General features: G+C 39.1%; 1 protein-coding gene across 6 annotated transcripts in view; it reads left to right on the top strand.

Annotated features, from left to right (window-relative positions):
• Nucleotides 1–19,695, top strand: part of tapt1 (transmembrane anterior posterior transformation 1) — a 102,753-nt gene extending 83,058 nt beyond the window's left edge. For 5 of the 6 annotated variants that reach the window (XM_008120276.3, XM_008120282.3, XM_062982104.1 and 2 more), the window contains 10 exons: nucleotides 1,197–1,332; nucleotides 5,902–5,999; nucleotides 6,181–6,250; nucleotides 7,744–7,824; nucleotides 8,541–8,650; nucleotides 9,287–9,346; nucleotides 10,640–10,708; nucleotides 13,007–13,083; nucleotides 14,983–15,143; nucleotides 17,853–19,695. In XM_008120276.3, coding sequence (XP_008118483.3) covers nucleotides 1,197–1,332; nucleotides 5,902–5,999; nucleotides 6,181–6,250; nucleotides 7,744–7,824; nucleotides 8,541–8,650; nucleotides 9,287–9,346; nucleotides 10,640–10,708; nucleotides 13,007–13,083; nucleotides 14,983–15,143; nucleotides 17,853–18,070 — 1,080 coding nt within the window. In that variant the 3' untranslated portion in view covers nucleotides 18,071–19,695. Of the gene's footprint in view, nucleotides 1–1,196; nucleotides 1,333–5,901; nucleotides 6,000–6,180; nucleotides 6,251–7,743; nucleotides 7,825–8,540; nucleotides 8,651–9,286; nucleotides 9,347–10,639; nucleotides 10,709–10,837; nucleotides 10,882–13,006; nucleotides 13,084–14,982; nucleotides 15,144–17,852 lie in introns of those variants that run through there. The other variant, XR_010006563.1, reaches the window with a different exon arrangement.
• The last annotated feature ends 305 nt before the right edge of the window (nucleotides 19,696–20,000 follow it).

Raw genomic sequence — 20,000 nt, 5'->3', positions numbered from 1 at the left:
CTTGCATTTCCCCAGGTACACTTTTCCTTTCTCCACTTTTCCCAGTGAAAACAACTTGGTGTTTCTGTTACATAGCTTCACTCTTTCAACTATCTCTAAACTGACAACAACTGCAGTGATGCTATAACATTAAAACAATTGAACTAATGTTTGGTGAAAGGATATTTAATACAATTTATATTGTCTATACTAGGTGTTAGGAAATAACCCAAGGCTGTTTTTGAGGTCTTCAGGACCCAGAGCACAATTTATGAAGTGTTGGGACAATCTCTCCTATGCTATTTTAGGCCAGGGAGATACTTTTTCAACCTTTTTTTCTGTTTGGAAATAAAAGTAGTCTTCTATGACATAAACCCCCCAGGAATCCTTAAATATGGTGATATTGGGAAGACTGCCAAGCATTCTTCAATGAAAAGTGTCTGAGAAATAATCATTTGTCATTCACTCATCCTTCTAATGCAAGGTATGCCAATATACATAAGGTTTTGGTTTGCATTCTTTTGGAGATTATAAAATCTAATATTGTCCATGTTCCCTATGAACACAGGCTAAGAAATGTTCAACAACTAGAGTTCTTCATAGGTGCTGCCAAAAATTGCATGGAAGTAAAACATTTCAAAATAAATTTTTACAGAGCTGTATGCAACATAATGCAAACAGAAAAAGTTCAAGTAATTGTATTTTGCTCGTGGTTGTATATTTAGGTAGTTGTTGTTTTAAGTGTTAGAGGAACAACTAGAACAAGTACTCTGTACCGTAATGAGGTTGTAATTAATGGAAATGCTTCTGTTGTGGCTTGCACAACCAAATCAGATTTGACACAAGTATGCACAAGTATGAAAACAGTTTCCATGTATGGTAGAGGAACTGTGCTCATGAACCTACATCTTTGGATACCACCTTTGCATTCCAAATCAGTTCCTTTTGAGTTATCGTTTCCATGTGCCATCCTAGATACTGACATTTTGTAAACATATCATAACAGATACAGTAAAATGTAGAGTTAAGCACATTCAGCAGCCATTCTTATTATGTTACAAATTAATTACACTTAAAATGAGAAGTTCATAAGAATTTAGGTTGTATGTTAGAATACATTTGCCTTATGATTGTGAGGTCAGAGGACATTTCTTTGCAAGAAACAGTTTATAAAGTTGTATCTCCTTGTTGCATGTGCTTTCTCTCTCTCAATGTAGGTAGCTGATCGATTGTTTTCCTCTTTTGGTCAAGATATCTTGGATGCTCTTTATTGGACTGCTACAGAACCAAAGGAGAGAAAAAGAGCACACATAGGTGTGATTCCCCATTTCTTCATGGCAGTGCTATATGTCTGTATCCTTTTATGTCAGAATTAAAATGTAATTTCATGTCTATCCATCCTAAAGTACTTTTTAAAAATTCAGAGATCATGCAAAATAGTTTTAAAATCTAGAAATCTGCTTTAGAATACTTGAGAACTGATGCAATTATTTTAGCAAGTTCTTTCTCAATAGCATGAAAAATAAAACTTGCTTTCAAAAGAGAATCTAGTAGATTTTTGTTTGCTAAAACATAACTAAAACAGCTTGGTTTTACTCTGGTTAATAGATTTGTGGTTCATTGTGATGGTCTGAATCTTGGATTAGGACTCAGGAAATAACATGAAGGCATGCAACAACAAAAATGGATTTGCTTTTTATTAGGTGACTTCTAAATTCTAACTCTATAAACACATCCCCAGGCATATGGCTGAGAAGGTGTTACCAACGCCTCTCCTGTCCCTGCTACTATTCAATGCTAGGTCTGTTGTTAACAAAACTGCTACCCTTTCGGACTTCATTCTCGATTAAGCAGCGGACCTGGTTTGTATTACGGAGACCTGGATCCGTGAGGGTGATAACATTCCCTCACATGGACTGACACCTCCAGGCTTCCAGTTATTTCAACAGCCACAGGGTGGAGTAGGACGGGGTGTTATCCCAACTCCAAAGATAGCCGGTATTGAGTGTGTTGGTGCGGTCTTGGCTAGTAGGGAATCCCTAGCCATTCTCGTAGTTTACCGCACGCCTGGGTCTCCGGGAGAGAGTCTGCTTAATTTATTAGATCTTGTGGCGGACTGGGTCTTGAAGTTCCCCAGACTTATTGTTCTGGGCGACTTTAATGTACATGTCGAGGCACTCTCATCTTCATCAGTGACTAAGGACCTAGTACCAACCTTTGAAGCTTTGGGGCTCTCATTACTCAAGACTCGCCCTACTCATTGGGCTGGTCACACTCTAGACTTGATTTTTAATATCGGAGTACAAACATCTCTATCTGCGGTAATTGATGTTCCCTGGTCTGATCACGCTGTCCTGAAGGCCCGGATTGAGATTCCATCTCCTCCTCTCCATCTTGCCAAACCAATCTTTGCTCGGCCCAGGAGACTCATGGAACCTGCTAGGTTCTTGAATGCCCTTAAGGGCCTGGGAACTGTGTGCGCCACTCTCAATGAGCTAGTCGACAACTGGAATGTCAGTTTGTTGGCTGCCTTGGATGAGATTGCCCCCAGACGCCTCCTTCGCCCTCACCGGAATCGCTCCCCCTGTTACACTAACAAGGTACGGATGATGAAGCAAGCACGAAAGCGGCTGGAACATCGGTGGCGACGGAAACCCGATGAGGTGTCACTGTCCGCTTTCAAGGCTTTTTGCAGGTCCTACGAATCAGCCGTCAAGGACGCTAAAAAATCTTACAATTCCTCCTTAATAGCCTCTGCTAGATCGCGCCCAGCGCAAGTATTCTAAATTGTTCGTGCTCTGACCACTCCGGCTCCCTTAGTCCAAAACCCAGCAACCATGGCTCTCACAGCAGTGGCATTCCAGAAATTTTTCACTGATAAAATCACCATGCTTCAGCAAGAACTGCCCCCTACAGTTGATACCTTGAGAGAGCTCGACACTTTGTGGCCGCTTAGTGGGCCTATCTTTGACCGATTTACTCCGCTTGACAGGGAAGATGTCGCTAGAATCCTGGCTGTTGCAAAACCAACCACCTGTTCCCTTGATCCGTGCCCCTCTTGGTTGGTGAAGAGCTGCCTGGAAGGTCTACTCAATCAGTTGAGCAATATAATCAATGGCTCTCTTGAACAAGGGGTCTTCCCGGACAATCTAAAAAAGGCAAGGGTTCGTCCCTTGCTAAAGAAGCCTAGCTTGGATCCCATGACCATTGCCAATTATCGTCCAATCTCTAACCTTCCATTCTTAGGTAAGATGATAGAGCGGGCTGTCCTGGGACAATTGCAACAATTTTTGGATGATACAGCCGGCCTGGACCCTTTCCAGTCAGGCTTCCGCCCTGGCCATGGGACGGAGACAGTCCTGGTTGCCATCACAGATGAACTCCGTCGTCATTCTGATAGCGGCGGATCAGCGCTTCTGGTACTTCTCGACCTTACCACAGCGTTTGACACCGTTGACTATGACCTAATGATTCACCGTCTCGCCATGTCTGGAGTTCGCGGTCAGGCCCTCAATTGGTTCAACTCATTTCTCCGAAACCAGAGCCAATGCGTGGAGTATATGGATCAAGTCTCTGACAGATCTCCCCTCCTATGTGGGGTACCCCAAGGTGCAATTCTCTCCCCGCTTCTCTTCAACATCTACGTTAGACCCCTTGCTAGTTTGGCTCAGAGTTTCGGCCTAGATTGCTATCAATATGCAGACGACACACAACTCCTTCTGCGCTTGGAGCCTGGAGCAACGTCAATACCAGACAATTTCACCTTATGTCTGGAGGCTCTGTCTAACTGGCTACGTGCTGGTAGACTGAAGGTGAACCCGGCGAAGACTGAGATTCTCTGGCATGGCCGCTCGACTGGTCTGACCCATTTGCTACCCACCTTCGATGGTGCTGCCCTATCTCCTTCGCCTACCGTTAAGAGCCTGGGTGTCGTTTTGGATTCGCAGCTGACAATGGAAGCTCAGGTCGCTGCTGCTAGCAAACAGGCCTTTTTCCATCTACGACACGCGAGGCAACTGGCATCCTATCTATCTGATGAGGTGCTGGCAACAGTCATCCATGCCACGGTCACGTCTAGGCTGGACTATTGCAACGCCCTGTATGTTGGCCTTCCGATGTCCACGACCCGAAAGCTCCGTATTGTTCAGAATGCGGCAGCCAGGCTACTCACAAGAACACCCATGAAATGCCATATAACACCAGTGCTGCAGCATCTGCATTGGCTTCCAACTGATTACCGTGGTCTATATAAGATGCTAGTTCTGACCTTTAAAATTCTTTACGGACAGGGCCCATCGTACCTTAGGGACCGTCTCTCCTTCTCCCATCATCGGAGGTCGCAACGACCATCTCAACGCGACTTACTTTACATACCGGGTCCTAGAGAAGTGCATTTGGAAAGGACCAGACGCAGAGCTTTTTCTGTTTCTGCCCCTGCCTTATGGAATGCCTTGCCGCCCTATATGAGAGCCATGCGTGAGTTAGGGCCTTTTACCCTAGAACTCAAGACCTGGCTCTTTACTAGAGCTTTTAATCTATGTTAATTTTATCAGTATTTTTATGTATGTATTTTTATCCTTTACAATTTTATCTTGTAAATCGCCTAGAGCATCTTGGATGGAGGGCGATTAATAAGTAATTAAATGATGATGATGATGATGATGCTGATTTACACACCTTAGTGAAAAAAATGTACTGGCCCATATATCCATCATTGTATGTTAAGTCACTTGTGACTTTGGGGTGAGAGTGAACCCAAATCTAAGTTTTAAAAAGCTGAAATGCTTCATGAAATAGCATATGAACAGAAATAGCACTAGCCTGCACTAAAAACAAGAAGCAAAATAGTTAATACTTTGTTTCCAAGGGATATTGTTTGTCTCTGTGTATGTTCATCATCTTGATGATGCTTTGTATATAATTTTATATACAATCTTGCTTAAACTTGGTCTATAAAAATTCCACTAGTCTTGTCAGATACCCTATTTAATGTTTAAAAGGTTGGTGTGCAACTGTTCCTGCTGCTTGATATAGGGAAATAGCCCAATGAGCATGACTGAATCCATATTTGGTCTTGCCTTGGGGTTGTAATGCTGACAAAGAATTCCTTTGCCACCATTGTGCCCACACAATACCCTCCTGCTTGTAAAAGTCTTTCTCCAATAGACCTGATGGTGCAGCATTTGAAGCCCTGCTGTAACAAATTTGCAATAGAATGGTGTTTAAGTGCATGGCCAGTAGAAGACCATACCTATCGCTGACATCTTTCAGAGGATGAAATGGGAGTGAGTATGACACTCTCAGTCTCATGAAGCACTTGCAAAATTAAAATGTAATAAATACATTTTACATTAGCTGATTTGAGCCTCACCATTTTTTTTCCATGAAGGATTGTGAAATAGACCAACAAGCCCCTTCACATATGTCTTAGTTTATAGTATGAATGTTACAAATTAAAATATATGGTTGTCATAATTAAATAATATACCAGTGGTTATGAGAGACATTTCTTATTCCCTGTTAATCTTAAAAGTCTTACAGGGTTATTTTATTTTATGCATTTTTATACTAACATAAAATGAGCTATCGATGTGGTGAGAGGAATATTTTGTTACATTATTCAAAACCTGTAGTGGAAATGTATAAAACCCACAGCTAATGTAACTAACCCATATACATCAGTGTTAGCACAACAGTGTTATCATTTGTTGAATCTTCTCTTGGAAAGACTGGGACCATACAACGAGCCGGTAATGTGCTAAAATCAGCAGTTAAGAGAAATTGCTAGAGTTTTGAAATAATCTAACTGATTTATTTTATAAGTTCTGTTTTGCTTGTTTTGGGGAGGGAATGTAGATCGGAATTCAGATGGCTATGCATAGCAAACTAATATTTTCTTTTCCTTAACACAATTGACTACAGTCTTGCATGCTATCCTTATAATGGTCCAAGCAACAACACTCAATGTAGCCTTCAATTCCCACAATAAGTCACTTCTAACTATCATGATGTCTAACAACGTAAGTGTTGGATAGATGTAATACTTGCCTTAAAGTTTTTAACATTCTATCTTTCTAAAAAGCAGTTATGATGTAGTAATGTTTCTGTTAACATATGAATTGTAATCATTTTTTTTAAAATACATTTTAAATTGAAGGGTTTTTTTAAAGAATCTAAAATGTTGCTTTCTTCACATTACAGTTTGTTGAAATAAAAGGAAGTGTCTTCAAGAAGTTTGAAAAGAACAATCTATTTCAGATGTCAAACAGTGGTATGTATAATTATGCAGGGTATGAGAATCCATTATGTTTGATGTCTTTTAAGCTATGAATGAATTTGATATAAATGTTGTGTTTAATTGTCATTTAATTGGTGGAAGAAGCTGACTGGTTGTCACGCTACTTTCAATACTGTGAACACCTAGAAGTCCATTCCTGGAATCTGAAACTGAATGTTATAGCTGTGATCCTGTGCACACTGTCTAGGAGTAGGTCCCACTATACATAGAGTTACTTATTTAATTCATTATAGCCCTATATTTATTTACAGTAGGGTTCTGGTTATCCGACTACCATTTATCTGACGCGTCGGCTTCTTGCCCCTCCGCACAAGTGCCTGCCACTTGAAGAGGCCTGCTGCACTGATGTTTTTCTAGGCAGAACGCTCAGTAGCTTGTTGGGAGGGACAAGAGTCGACCACATAGACTTTTCCCTCCCAGCAAACACCAGGCACTTGGAGAGTCCCTCAGGGCTTTGCTATTTTTCTAGGCAGCCGGGTGCTTGCCAAGAGGGTAAAGTCACCTCCCTCCCTGCCAAGCACCGGGCTTGAAGCATTGCTGCCTCCTTGCCAAGCCCCCGGCTTCCTCCGTTGCTTCCTAGATAGGCAGCAGTGGAGGAAGCCTGGGGCTTGGGGAGAGAAATGTCCCTTCCCTCTTTGCCAAGCCCCCAGCTTTGTTACAGCAATGGAGGAAGCCTGGGGTTTGGGGAGGGAAAACTCCCTTCCCTCCTTGCCAAGCCCCTGGTTTCCTCCATTGCAGCAAAGGAGAAAGTCCGGGGCTTGGGGGGAGAAAACTACTTTCCCTCCTTGCCAAGCCCCTGGCTTCCCCCGTTGCAGCAACAGAGGAAGCCCGGGGCTTGGGGAGAGAAAACTCCCTTCCCTCCTCGCCAAGCCCCCGGCTTACTTGTTGCAGCAATAGGTCCTCCCTATTATCCAACAGTTCCGGTTATCCGACATTCGGCCTGCCCCTTTATGTCGGATAACTGGAACTCTAGAGGCTTTTCCCACCTTCGGCATCTTGGAGGTTTGTGCTTAGTTCTGGCCACCGGGGGGGGGGGGGGGTGCTGTTGCTCCATCTCCCTGCCAAAGGGCCTTGTTCATAAACTTCCTCCTTTTTGATCAAATTGCCAGCATTTTCCTGGCATTTCCTTATGGGTGCCTTATATGACTCAGGTCCAGGCTATTTGGCTGGCCTCTTCTTGTATGAATCAGCCCAGGCCCTGAGATCTTTAGGAGAGGCCCTTCTCTCGGTCCCACCTCCACCTCAAGCTTGATTGATGAGAATGAGACAGAGGGCCTTATTTCTCAGTGGCTGCCCCTCGACTCTGGAACTCCCCTTTTCCCACGCAAGCGAGAATGGCCTCTTCCCAGTGAGGAATTGTTGATGATGTATGTGTGTCCGTGTCTTCCTGATGATTCTTCACCATAATAGCTCTCTAAGAAAATAGAATCTTTGGAAATAAAAATTAAATCTTTTCTTCTTTATAGACATCAAGGAGAGATTTACCAACTATGTACTGCTACTGATAGTTTGTTTAAGGAACATGGAACAGTTTTCTTGGAATCCAGGTAAAGTCTGCTTCTCAACAAGACAAAAAAAATGGAAACATATCACTTCATGTTGACCACCAGCATCACACACATTATTTTCATAGCCTTGCCTGTCACATCCTGGTTATTTTCAGATGATCTTTCTTCCTAGCTTCTAAAATCAACCCCAATTCTAGTTTCAAGAACGACACAAGACTATGTTCAGAGTTATTTTAAAGTGGTACCATGCCTATAAAAATGTTCAAATGGTGTAAACCACTGATTTCATAATCTTGAAATGATATCTGTGAACTTGTTTTTGTTACGTGCCTTCAAGTTGTTTCCCACAGATTTTTCTTGGCAAGGTTAGTTGGGAGGGGAGTACCTTTACCTTCCCCTGAAGCTAAGAAAATGTGACTTGTCAAATGCTACCCAATGTGTATCCATAATTGAGTGGAATTCAAACCCTGCTCTCCAGATATATAGTCTAGCTCTCAAACCATTCTGACATATATCATATGTATACACCACATTCGCTATAGCTTGTTGTCAGTGAGGAATTTCTTGAGATTGTTTCTTTTATCAGAACAAGCTCTCTGTTCACATCTGGAAATGGTACCTACCAATAATTCTTTCTGAGTACTCCATTGTTTATAATCTGTAGCCTTTCAGTTTTGAAGAATATGTATTTACATTTTGTCATTTACTTTTTGTCCTATATCAGCTTTCTAGAAATATTTCTCTTACCATTACAGACCATCTTTGGGTGCTGTTTCCAGATGTTTGTATGGTGATTGCATCAGAAATTGCAGTGGACATTGTGAAGCATGCTTTTATAACAAAATTTAATGATATCACTGCTGATGTAAGTATCTAAATTATCTGCTAAACACTTACAAGTTGGTCATACTTCACAAGTTGCATAGGATTCTTCTGGGGACTTACTTACTTACCTACCTTTCCCCTGGCACAGGGCCCAGACTGGTGCATAATTGGACTAGATGGCTCACGAGGTCTTTTCCAACTCTATTGTTCTATGAAAACAAGATTTTAAAAATAGTTAAACAATTCAGTTAAACATGTGCAGCAGCATTATAGTTTTTTTTTTTTTGTGATTTTGAACTATTTGTACCTTTCTCCTAGTTTGCCTTGATGGAAGTTACCTGCATATACCCATAGGCAAGGGGAGCCCTCTTTTCATTTAATGGGAATTGTCACCACAAATATAGGAATCTGCTGATACATGCCCTCCCATGATAAATGAATGTTTAAAGACCACTAGGAATATAGACCTAAGATACAAATCTCAATTTTATTTTCTGTAGTAAACATTTTCAACAGTACTGCTTTTAGTGAAGATTTTACTTTAATAACATCGAATTGCTGCCATTACTGTAAGCCACCCTGAGTCCCTTCGGGTGAGAAGGGCGGGATATAAACGTGAGAAATAAATAAATAAATAAAAACAACATGTGAATTTGTTGAGTTATTTTGTTCTCAGGTCTACAGTGAATACAGAGCAAGCCTTGCATTCGACCTTGTTAGCAGTCGACAGAAAAATGTAAGTGATAGAATGAAAATGACTTCTTACACTAATGCATGTACTTGTATTATTGAAAATGGAATACAATCGTATATGAGGAAATACTTGGTTGTCAGATGTTAGAGAATGCTTACTTTGTAGTGGGAATTAAAATAATGTGTACAGGTGTAAAGAGATTTACTTGAAGTGCCATCTTATACTAAAATCAATTTACTTTCTTTCTTAACATTCTATCTGCAAATGTAGTTCTCCGCAGCATCCTTTTCCATTATTCGTTACTCTTAAAGAGTCAAAGAGCATAACCGACTGGTGGTTTTCTGTGTTAAGATCTCTTTGAGAATTTTGGTATATTTTATTCACAGATATCCCCACTCCATGAGACTTTACTGTAATGTTTACGATTCCTTCAGATATGAGAACGTTTTTCATCAATATACTGATGAGGACTTTATTTGTTATGAGAAACCTTTAATGCATTCATACATGACATGGGTATCCCCGTTTTAAGGTTTATTCTGTAATTGCACAAGGATGCTAGTTATAGTTCATATTTTCTTTATTTTTATGCAGTCTTCCATGAGATAATTTAGTAGTAGCACACCATCACAATGTTTTGGCAATCTGCAGATATGTTGTGAACTGACTTGATCTTCCCTTACAACTTAATAAATTTAAGTTGCATTAATTCCACAAAGATATATATCCACCTGCAAGTCCAGTTTTGCCAGTTAAAATATGTTTTTCTTCTTTTCCAAAATAGCATGTATGTATTGCATTTATTGCTTTTTTAGAAAGGCTGTCAGTGGCTTTCACATTTTAAGCATTTTTTTTAAATTCCCCTAGAAATGTTTTTAAAGATATAAACAAGATGGATCCTGCCTCAAGTTATAATCTTAAAAGACAGGGAAAAAAGCAGAGAGGAAAATGAAAACAAGGATAGTAAATTTTTAATATTACTCGGAACTTATAAAAAGTGGCTGTAAATGAGTAGCTGGCAGCAAAACAGCCAAAAGAGGAGGCAAGAAATTGCTGGCTTCTTGGGAGACCTCCTGGGGTGGCCCAACTTCCTATTTTTCTCTTTACTCCAACCTGCCGGAACTGCTGTGGGAAGGAGAAACAAAACTGGGTGGACATGGCTTATCAGCAGAAAACACCCTACATTACTTACCCATCCCTGCTATAGCCTGCTGTCTCCTTTAGCAACAACTGATGCTATCTAAAATATGTGACTAATTGCAATGGAACTTCTTTTTTTACTTTCATTTTCTGCTACTATATTTTTAAAGCTCAGGTTCAGTTCTTTTCCTCCAGGCATACACAGATTATAGTGACTCCGTTTCCAGAAGAATGGGTTTTATTCCGCTCCCACTGGCTGTTTTAGTAAGTCATATATTTCTTGTCACATTACAAAATCCCTCAGTTGCTAGTGGGGTTGGGGGCTGGGGGAGCTGTACCACAGTTCCAAAATGCTATGTATTTTTCTGAACCTTTGAATTAATATCTCTGCAGGGTGAAACTGTGTGAGATAAACACAGACTGAACTATTTACCCAGGTATTACAAAATAAACACCAGAGTAAAAGTTACACGCTCAACTTTGTTGGATTTTAACAATAAAGTATCTGTGGACTTTACAGAAAATAGACCTTTGAAACATCTCTTTCAATGTAGGTTCCATTGATAACTAGCCTTTGTTCATGTGTGATAAAGAAATAGGAACATGCCTATCTACACAGAAGCAATTGAAGGCATAAGTTGCTGAAATGTTAGTTGTGCTAATGGAAAACATAGGTATTACAGCCCTAATTAAAAGCCAGTTGCATATCCCTATTTCTTCACAAGAGGTTTTAATATTCCTGCGTAATTTGAAAAATTGTTTTCATATTGGTACAGAGGGAAGCTGTTCTTGTAAATTCAAAGATGTGAGGCAAAGTAATCTTATGTCATGGCCAGTATTTTTATTTCAGTGAACTGCATTCAGGGCCTAGTTCAAATGCAAGAGTCACTGGCACTTAAGTGTTATGAGATTGTTACGTCTCATTTTTCCCCCTTACTTCGATACAACTTACCCTCACTTTTCGTTTGTCTTTCTTTGGCACTTGTCTTAATATCTTAACCAGAAATGCCTCTTAGCAAACGTTATTAACAGAGCTGAACTTTACAGTTTTAGATAGGTATTTAAAGATACTGAGGAGGATTTAGGTATGAAGAAAAGACTGGAGGAAGATAATTCTGTCAGTTGCAAATAGGGATGTCGCAAGTCTTTTTTAATACAAGTTTTATTTAGTAATTTACATAGAGGTTGGGAGTTTATTTTCCAAAAAATCCAAAAGACTCCCCAAACCTAATTTTTTTGCTGTCCCTTCCACCTTTGAGGAAAGGGGGCTACCTACACATCCAATGCCAACTGCATTTTTCTCTCTCACTTCAACGCCTTCAAAAATTTGGCAGGGAAAAGAGGAGGGGATACTCCAAATGTATCCCGCTGCTGGCCCAGTCTACACCTCAGGCCCTTCTGCCTGGCCAAAGATGTAGAGCAGGGCAGGAGTCCTGAAAATGGACATGAAAGGTGAGCAGAGTATGGATTGGCTGGGCAGCTGGAGATTTCCAACGTTCCCATAGTCCATGGCTGTTATTTATTTATTTATTTCGTGTCAAAAGCATTGCATAACAAATACATTTTAAAATGATGGGGGGGGGGGGGGAAGGAAATCACAAGCAACTAAATAGTATTAGACCAAAAACGGGCAACAGCAACCGCATTGTCCGTAGCTTTAAACAACTCCTCCTCCGTGCATGAGGCAGGACATTGTGGGCAAGCATACATATGCGGAGTTGTTTGTTCTGCTCCACAGTCACACAAGGTGGAGGATTCCTCCAGGTAGTGCCACCTTGCCAAGTTGTCTTTGGATCTGCCCACTCCACTTCTGAGTCTGTTCAGGGACTTCCAAGTTGCCCATTCTTGGTTTGCCCCTGGAGGAAGACCCTCATGAGGGGCCATCCAGTTAGAATTGCCAGGTTTAGCTGCCCAGAGGAACACCCTTGCTGTTGCTGGAGGAACATCAAGAGGAGTGGTGGTTCTCATGAAGCCCTTCCTTGATTTGAGTCTGGTGGGAGGAGGCTGATAGTCATGCAGTGGGTGGCTTTCACAGTGTTCAACCTTATTTCTCTCACAGTTAGCAGCAACTTCCCGTCGCACGTCAGGAGGGGCAATGCCAGCTAACTTGTAGAGTTTATCAACTGGTGTAGGTTTAAGGCATCCTGTCGTCGTCGTCCATGGCTGTTAGATACATTTCGACTTTTCCCTTCTTTGGAGTCCATTTTCTGCAGGGTTTTGTGTAAGCTGTGGGGCCCCGAGTCCTCCCCCCTTTACTTTCTCTCACCAGATTTCTGACAAGAGTTCCTTGAGAAAACTTAGTGGGTGCTGGATGTGTAGCTAGCCCTCTTTCACCCCATTCCTCATTCAATATGTATTTTCCAAAAAAAAAGTATTTTAAAAATCACAAAAAAACTGAAATCTGAAAAACTGGCCCCAAGCATTTTGGATAAGAGAGAGTCAACCTGTAATGAGAACTGTTTTTATATTCGTTTGAGTCGTCAATTGTTACTCCTCTTTATAAATTCTTTTAACATCTGTTAGAGTACAATCTATGGTCTTAAGAAATACTTTCCTTTTTAGCTCATCAGAGTGGTTACAAGTTCTGTAAAAGTACAGGGAGTCTTGGCTTATGCCTGTGTTGTGCTCTTCTATTGCGGGTAAGTGCAAATATGAACATTCAGGAAATGTTTTTCTGAATTTATATTGATAAAAATATGAAGAAAAAATATAAGAATAAAACATATGTTTACAGAGGGGCCAAAATGTATGCAGTTTATGCAACCTTTGCACCACTGATAGATAGCTCAAAGAGAAATACACTGTATTTTAAATAATCCAGTTTATTGAAGATACGTTTTATTGATTAGCCTATTGGCCGTATCAAAACATTTGACAAACACATTTAACACATACAACATACAACCCACATTACAACCAAAGTTAAAATAAACAAGTTGTTAACAACAAGGGGTCAAGATCCTGAACTAGATCAAATATCTGCATCATTCCTACAATTTACACCAATCGATTCCAAATACGCAGTTCTCAGCTGAGTTGCTTTAAATAGAAGAAGGGCCATTTTGCAAGTTATTTTAGCATTCTGACCGGCCAATAAGTAGTTTTAATATAAGGATCCCAGTGTGCATTTTGTATAATGTATGGCACAAGGTATGTCAGTGGGGATGATGGGTAGCAGAGTGAAATCCAAAAATTCACCATCCCGGTCTTCACCTCCTCCAGACTGTCTCCCGTGTGGAAAAAACAGCACTGGACAAACACACTCCAGCAGATGAGGGTTTGGTTGGAAATCCAACTGCAATCAATCTTTTATTTACATTTCTATATACAAACAGAGCACATCAGTCCTTCCTCCATGAGTGCTTCCCGAAGCAACTCATGCACACACAGCACATTGCTCAACGCTGTTCTCCGCTCCACTCAGGAAACTCCTCTGCATTCCACAGGAACAGGAAAGAAAGTCCCGGTCAAAACAAACTTGACCCCATTGGTCCTGTGATACGTCAATCATAGCAGACTCTCATTAACTCCATAACTGCTGGAAATGCCTTGCCGAAAAACAAACACATAAGGCATTTCAAATAACCCAGATTGATTTTAACATTTCACAATACCCTGACAAGGTATTCGTTTTTCTCTTTCTTATACAACTTACAGCTAAATAGTACATGTGTAATATTTTCTACCTCTGCCGCTCCACAGATATAAAATCGTTTAATCCAGTTTATTCTTATTTTAACTTAATTTGTATGCATTTAGTCGAACATCTGATCATATCCATCCATATCCATTATTTCTTACCACGGTTCTGACACAGATATGGAAGGAAGCTATAATGAATGATAATATTACATTTTACCATTTGTTGGGGGCTGTTAAAAGGTCTTCTGTTTTCTCCTGCCATCTTGATCCAAGTACTTTACTTCTAAATAATATTTGTGGAACTCGTTTCCAAAATCTATCTGAACAAATTTTACAGGCATAAAAAATGTGCTTAGGATATGCTTTCTTTTGTTACAAAATGTAATTTTCCAGATCCTGTACCAAAGTTATTTGATATGTTTTAATAGTTTTGATCAGTACATAATATTCTACTCCTTGCCATCAATATGCTGCCACTTATAACTCGTTTTTCAATATTTTGGGATTTGGTACCTTTTGGAAACAAACTCTGCATGTAGTTCAGTTAGTTTTTCTGCATGTGCAGGTGCTAAAACTTATAAAGTTATCAGTTCATTTCTATAGAAATCTTGTTCTAACAGTTCTTTTTCTTAATTATTTTATACTATGAAGAATGCACTTTGTACGATCTTCATTTTTAGAACACCCACGCAGTGTTGTAATAATGTTATATGTAGTGCATTATTGCTGTAAGATTTTGATAGTGATAATTCTCATGATGGCAGGATACTTAGGATATGAATAAAAAATTGAACCAATTTTCAATAACTAGTCTAGAGCTAGTATTTTTTTAATGGAGATACTGAAAGGTTTCTTCTCAGGACATGGAATCCAATCCTACGTGTGTCTTTTTTCAGGTTGATATCACTCAAAGTACTTAACAGCATTGTGCTTTTGGGGAAATCATGCCAATATGTCAAAGAAGCAAACATGGAAGAGAAGTTGTTTAACCCTCCTCCTACCGGCACCCCAGGCAAACCTCTTGGTAAACCACAGAGCAAGTACAAGTCCAGCCAAGGTTAGTGGGTCATTGTTGCTGTATTTCAATGCCATTATAACCCATGTTTGCTGTAAAAATCAGCTTTCTTTTGGGACCCAGAAGTTCTAGTTCACAGGAATCTGCTGAGGTCCATTTAACCGCTAAAATGTTCTCTTCTGTATTAAGCTGATTTTCTTTTTCTCAGTTTAAATAACTGATAGCATTAGGGAAAAGTCCAGCTTTCCCAGAAGAGACCTGGAAACAAGGAACAAGATAAATAGGCTTGGATTTTTGTCTTCTTTAAGAGATTAGGAATGTATGAGGGTTTATTGTGCAGTCAGGACAAGAATTGCCATGGGTGTAAAGAGCACTTTACATTATCAAGAATTTAGATGCTTTGGAGATAGAATTAAACACAAGAAGCCTTCTGAATCAGAGTATATTGCTGGTTCAGCAGAGAGTCAATCTAGTCCAGCAATATGTTTCCAGCCCTGACCAGAGATAGATTGAAGCAAGCTAGGCAAAAATGTTGTGACTCACTATATGTTGCCAGCCTCATAGGCCTTTTTTTTTTTTTTTGCTGTAATACCTGCTTGGAATAGCGACTAATTAGTTCAGTCGTTTTTTAAAAAGTGTTTCAAAACTAGTGGCCTCTCCACAAACCAGAGTCCATTCCCTAATTTACTTAATGAATGAAATAGAGCCCCTCCCCCATTCTCTATTAAGATGAGTCTCTGGTATTACAACATTTGGGAAAAGCTCCATTGTGAAAATAAACAGCCCTTTGAATCAATTAGTGTTCAGTTGGTGTTAATTGATTCCTGTGATTTTTTTTTTGATTTTGATTTTTTTTTTGTGTGTGTGTGTGTAAAGAGCGGCTTGTACAAGTTGCTTCTGGTGTGAGATAATTGGCTGTTGCCCAGGAAACGCCTGGATGTTTTGATACTTTACCATCCTTGTGGGAAGCTTCTCATGCCCCTGCATGAGGAGCTGGAGTTGACACAGGGAGCTCACCCGCTGTCCCTGGATTCAAACCGCCAACCTGTCATTCAGCAGTCCTGCCAGCACAAGGATTTAACCCATTGTGCCACCAGGGGCTCCTAATTCCTGTGATAATCGCTCTCATCCCACCTGAAATGTGTTAATAGAATTCCAGACACATATTATACAACCTTTATATGGAATGAGGCCCCTGATTCTCAGGGAATATACTGGCATGTCATAGCTAGGCAAACATGTTTTTTTTTTTTTACTAGGGAGTTGCACCAGAATATGTTGGGGAAAGATGGCAGTACATGAATATCAAACTATGCTAAATTAATTCAGTTATCCAGGGCAAGATTAACTGTATCCAAAGGAATTAAAAGAACTCACAGAAGTAATTTCAGAATCACTAGCAATCATATTTGAGAATTACTGGAAAACATGAGAAATTCCTGCAGACTGGATGAAGCCTATGTTGTTCCCATCTTCAAAAAGATGGGGTTTGGGGGGACTGGCCTTTGCTTTCTTCTGGTGCTGAGAGCTTGTGACTTGCTTAAGGTCACCCAGTGGGTTTCCATGGCTGAACAGGGTTTTCAAACCTGATTTCCAGAGTCATAGTCCAGCACTCAAACCACTATATACCACACTAGCTCTCTGTTTAGTATGTGTGTGTATGTGTGTGTGTTTGTGTGTGTGTGTGTGTGTGTGTGTGTATATATATATATATATATATATATTATATCATTATATTCTATACTATTATTCTAATATTATTCTATTATTATTATATTATTATGCTATTCTGTTATTATTATTATATTCCATTTTATATTATCCTATTAATATATTTTATATCATTCTATTCCATTCTATTATTCTATTATATTATCCTATTATTATTATATTATTATGCTATTCTGTTATTATTATATCCTATTATTATATTATCTCATTAATATATTGTATATCATTATATTATTATTATATTATCATATTATTATTATAGTATATTATATTATTCATCATTCATGACTACATTGAAACTAGAATAGAGAGAAATCAGCGTGGAAACCTTGTGAAACCTAAACTGCAAGAGGTACCATAGATTGTTGTACATGTAAATAATGGTAGTAACAAGAAATTCTTGATAGGATTCATAGTTTGTCTGGTTATGCTGGTTTGTGATGACAACTACTTTACAGTATATAATAAATGTTCATTTTGTTGTTCAACAATAAATGTGAGCTCTTCTTCATGGAAAAATAAGACATCCCCTGAAAATAAGACCTAGTGCATCTTTGGGAGCAAAAAATAATATAAGACACTGTCTTATTTTCGGGGAAACAGGGTAGTTGCCTTGTTGGGCTTATTAACACAACTTCTGCCATGAGTGATCTCCCTCACTTACTGGAATTGACCGAAAGATCCCATGTGAAGCTTTTACAAATAAAGAACAATATAGACATGTGGTTCATAAGCAAAATGTGGAGTTGGGTAACACCTTTCATTGATTCAGCTAAAATGGTGACACTGAATTCAACCAAAAGTTTCGTATATGGAGCCTGCTTATGTAAAACCATAACATTATTAACAAGACAGAAATTATGCTGCGGGTTTGTTAGTACTCTAAAATACACTGAGTTTTCTTACTCCTATTAGATGTATTTTAGCTTCCATGCCCCTGAAGCTTTACAAGAACCTTCATGCCCAATAATTAATGTATTTTCCCCTTATTTAAAGTGTTAATTTCTGGGTTTTTTTCAGAGGAAAAGTTGCCTTCTTCAGTGACCAGTCAACCTGTGCACCAAAATGAAAGTGTAGTGCCACAACTTGTAACTAGCAACTCTGATCAGTTTCTGACAACTCCTGATGGAGATGAGAAAGATATAACCCAGGACAATTCAGAATCAAAACACAGATCTACAAAGAAGGATTTGTTGGAGATAGACAGGTTTACAATATGCGGAAACAGAATTGACTAGACTTTTGTAAATGAATGTGCTTAAGATACTGAACTGTTGGGACAGCAGATGCTACCAAGAATGACAGACGCCAAGTAGGTGTTTCAATATTTATTTTAAACTTTAAGTTATTAATGGCAAGCCTTTCACAGTGAATAACTTGGCTGGATAAAGTGGTCATGTTTCAGCTCTTTAACTTGGATTTTTTTTTAATGATAGTTTTTTAGAGAGGTCTACAATTTGACAGAGCTACGACATCAGTTTCCTGGAATGAATGTGTGAAATATATTTAAATCCATTTCTGCTGTATCAGTCTGTGCTTCTGGAACATAATCTCTTTTCATCGAAGTCCCTTCATTATAAGGAAAACTTTGGATAATCTTTGCAACCTTAAAAAGAAGCTTCCCCCCCCCCCCCCCCCCCCACACACACACACACTTTCATAAGCAGCTGCAAAAGGATTTCAAACTCTGCCATGTCTTTTTCAAACTTTGAGTAGAAGTAATAACAAGGGATTATTGACATTGGAAGATTTCAAATAATTTAAATAAATGATTCTTTAATGATTATTGCATAATATCTTTTGTCTTAAATACTGCATCATAGCCAGAAGTTGATCACAAAACAAGATAATGGCACATGAATGATAAATAAGCAAAACCGTTTTTCCCTTTGCTTAGTTTTCTTTGTACATGAAATGTAGAAGTCTTGAGATTTATAAATATAAAGTGTACATGCTTGTGGGGAGGAAGGGTCATACCAACTTGTGGGATTGCACTTTGGCACTTAAAAATGTTTTAACTGCAATGAAATAGAGAGGGTGTGTTATTTGTGTTGTTTTGTTGAATCAATTAAGAACAGTTTTTTAAATGCTACAAATTGGCAAAAAGCAAATGAGAGCCTGATTATTGGTGTTGGATGTTAAGCAGACATTAGGTAGAATGATTGTACTCTTAGGAAGTGCTTGGGTTTTGAAGTATAACATAGTTTTACTTGAGGTGCGTAGGGCGTGAGAAACTGGCAAAGACTTCAGACAGGACTGGAGCAGGAATCAGACAAGTGTTCTCCTGAAGGTGCTTTCTTGCTCTGCTTTAAACGTTATTTATGCTGAAAATAATCAGCAGATCTTTGACAATTCATTTATTGCCTTTACAGAGTGGCCAAGTAAAAAGTTAATAAATTAAGAAATGGCATTCAAAATACATGATTGTCTCTCAAAGCTGCCGATGCTACTGCCAAGATAAAAATGAGTGTACAGAAATTATGTCTTCACAAAGAAGCTTCAAACATGGAATTAAGTTAAACAGTGTAAGGATTGAAGTTCTCAGATCAAAAAGGGCCATTTCTCTCCTCACCCCCAGCCCATGGTTTCCTTTCCTTTCAGCTTGGTGAAGTGGCCAAAGTTGAAAATGTTGAAAGCCAAATTCCAGATCTACAGAAATGATGATTTCAGATGGGCATTCATTTTTGGCAAAATCTCATTAATTAATATTGAATTCAAAAATATTGTTGAATTTGTTGTAATTTAATTTTCATTTAATAGTTGCTCAAAAGAAGCTTGGAATTATTTTTCCCCTGTAAAATGACATTCTGTATGGATTTTATAAGTGCATCTTGTGTGATAATAAAAAAAATCAATTTTGTAATCTTTGTTTAAATAATGCTATGACTCCATTTTCTTACTAACTGAAATGTAATATTGTTTGAGATCTAAACCACAGTGGACAGCATTTCCATGTACGTATGCAGGAAAAATTATCTTTCTTTTCAGCAACAGTCCTTTGTTTTGGGTGGGAGGGCACTCTTATACAATACCTTGGACTAGAGGAAGCACGGAGGGTATGAAGAGAAGTACAACTGGGAGGGGGACTGAAAACACGGAAGGTAAGAGTTTGTATTCTGGGCAATGCTTCGTTTCTTTTCCCCTGTCAAATGTGAAGACTACTGGATA

The sequence above is a fragment of the Anolis carolinensis genome, chromosome 5, assembly GCF_035594765.1.
Source record: "Anolis carolinensis isolate JA03-04 chromosome 5, rAnoCar3.1.pri, whole genome shotgun sequence".
NCBI classification, from domain to species: domain Eukaryota; kingdom Metazoa; phylum Chordata; class Lepidosauria; order Squamata; family Dactyloidae; genus Anolis; species Anolis carolinensis.
Note: the sequence above shows the minus strand (reverse complement) of the source record. Positions and strands in the feature narration are given on the sequence as shown.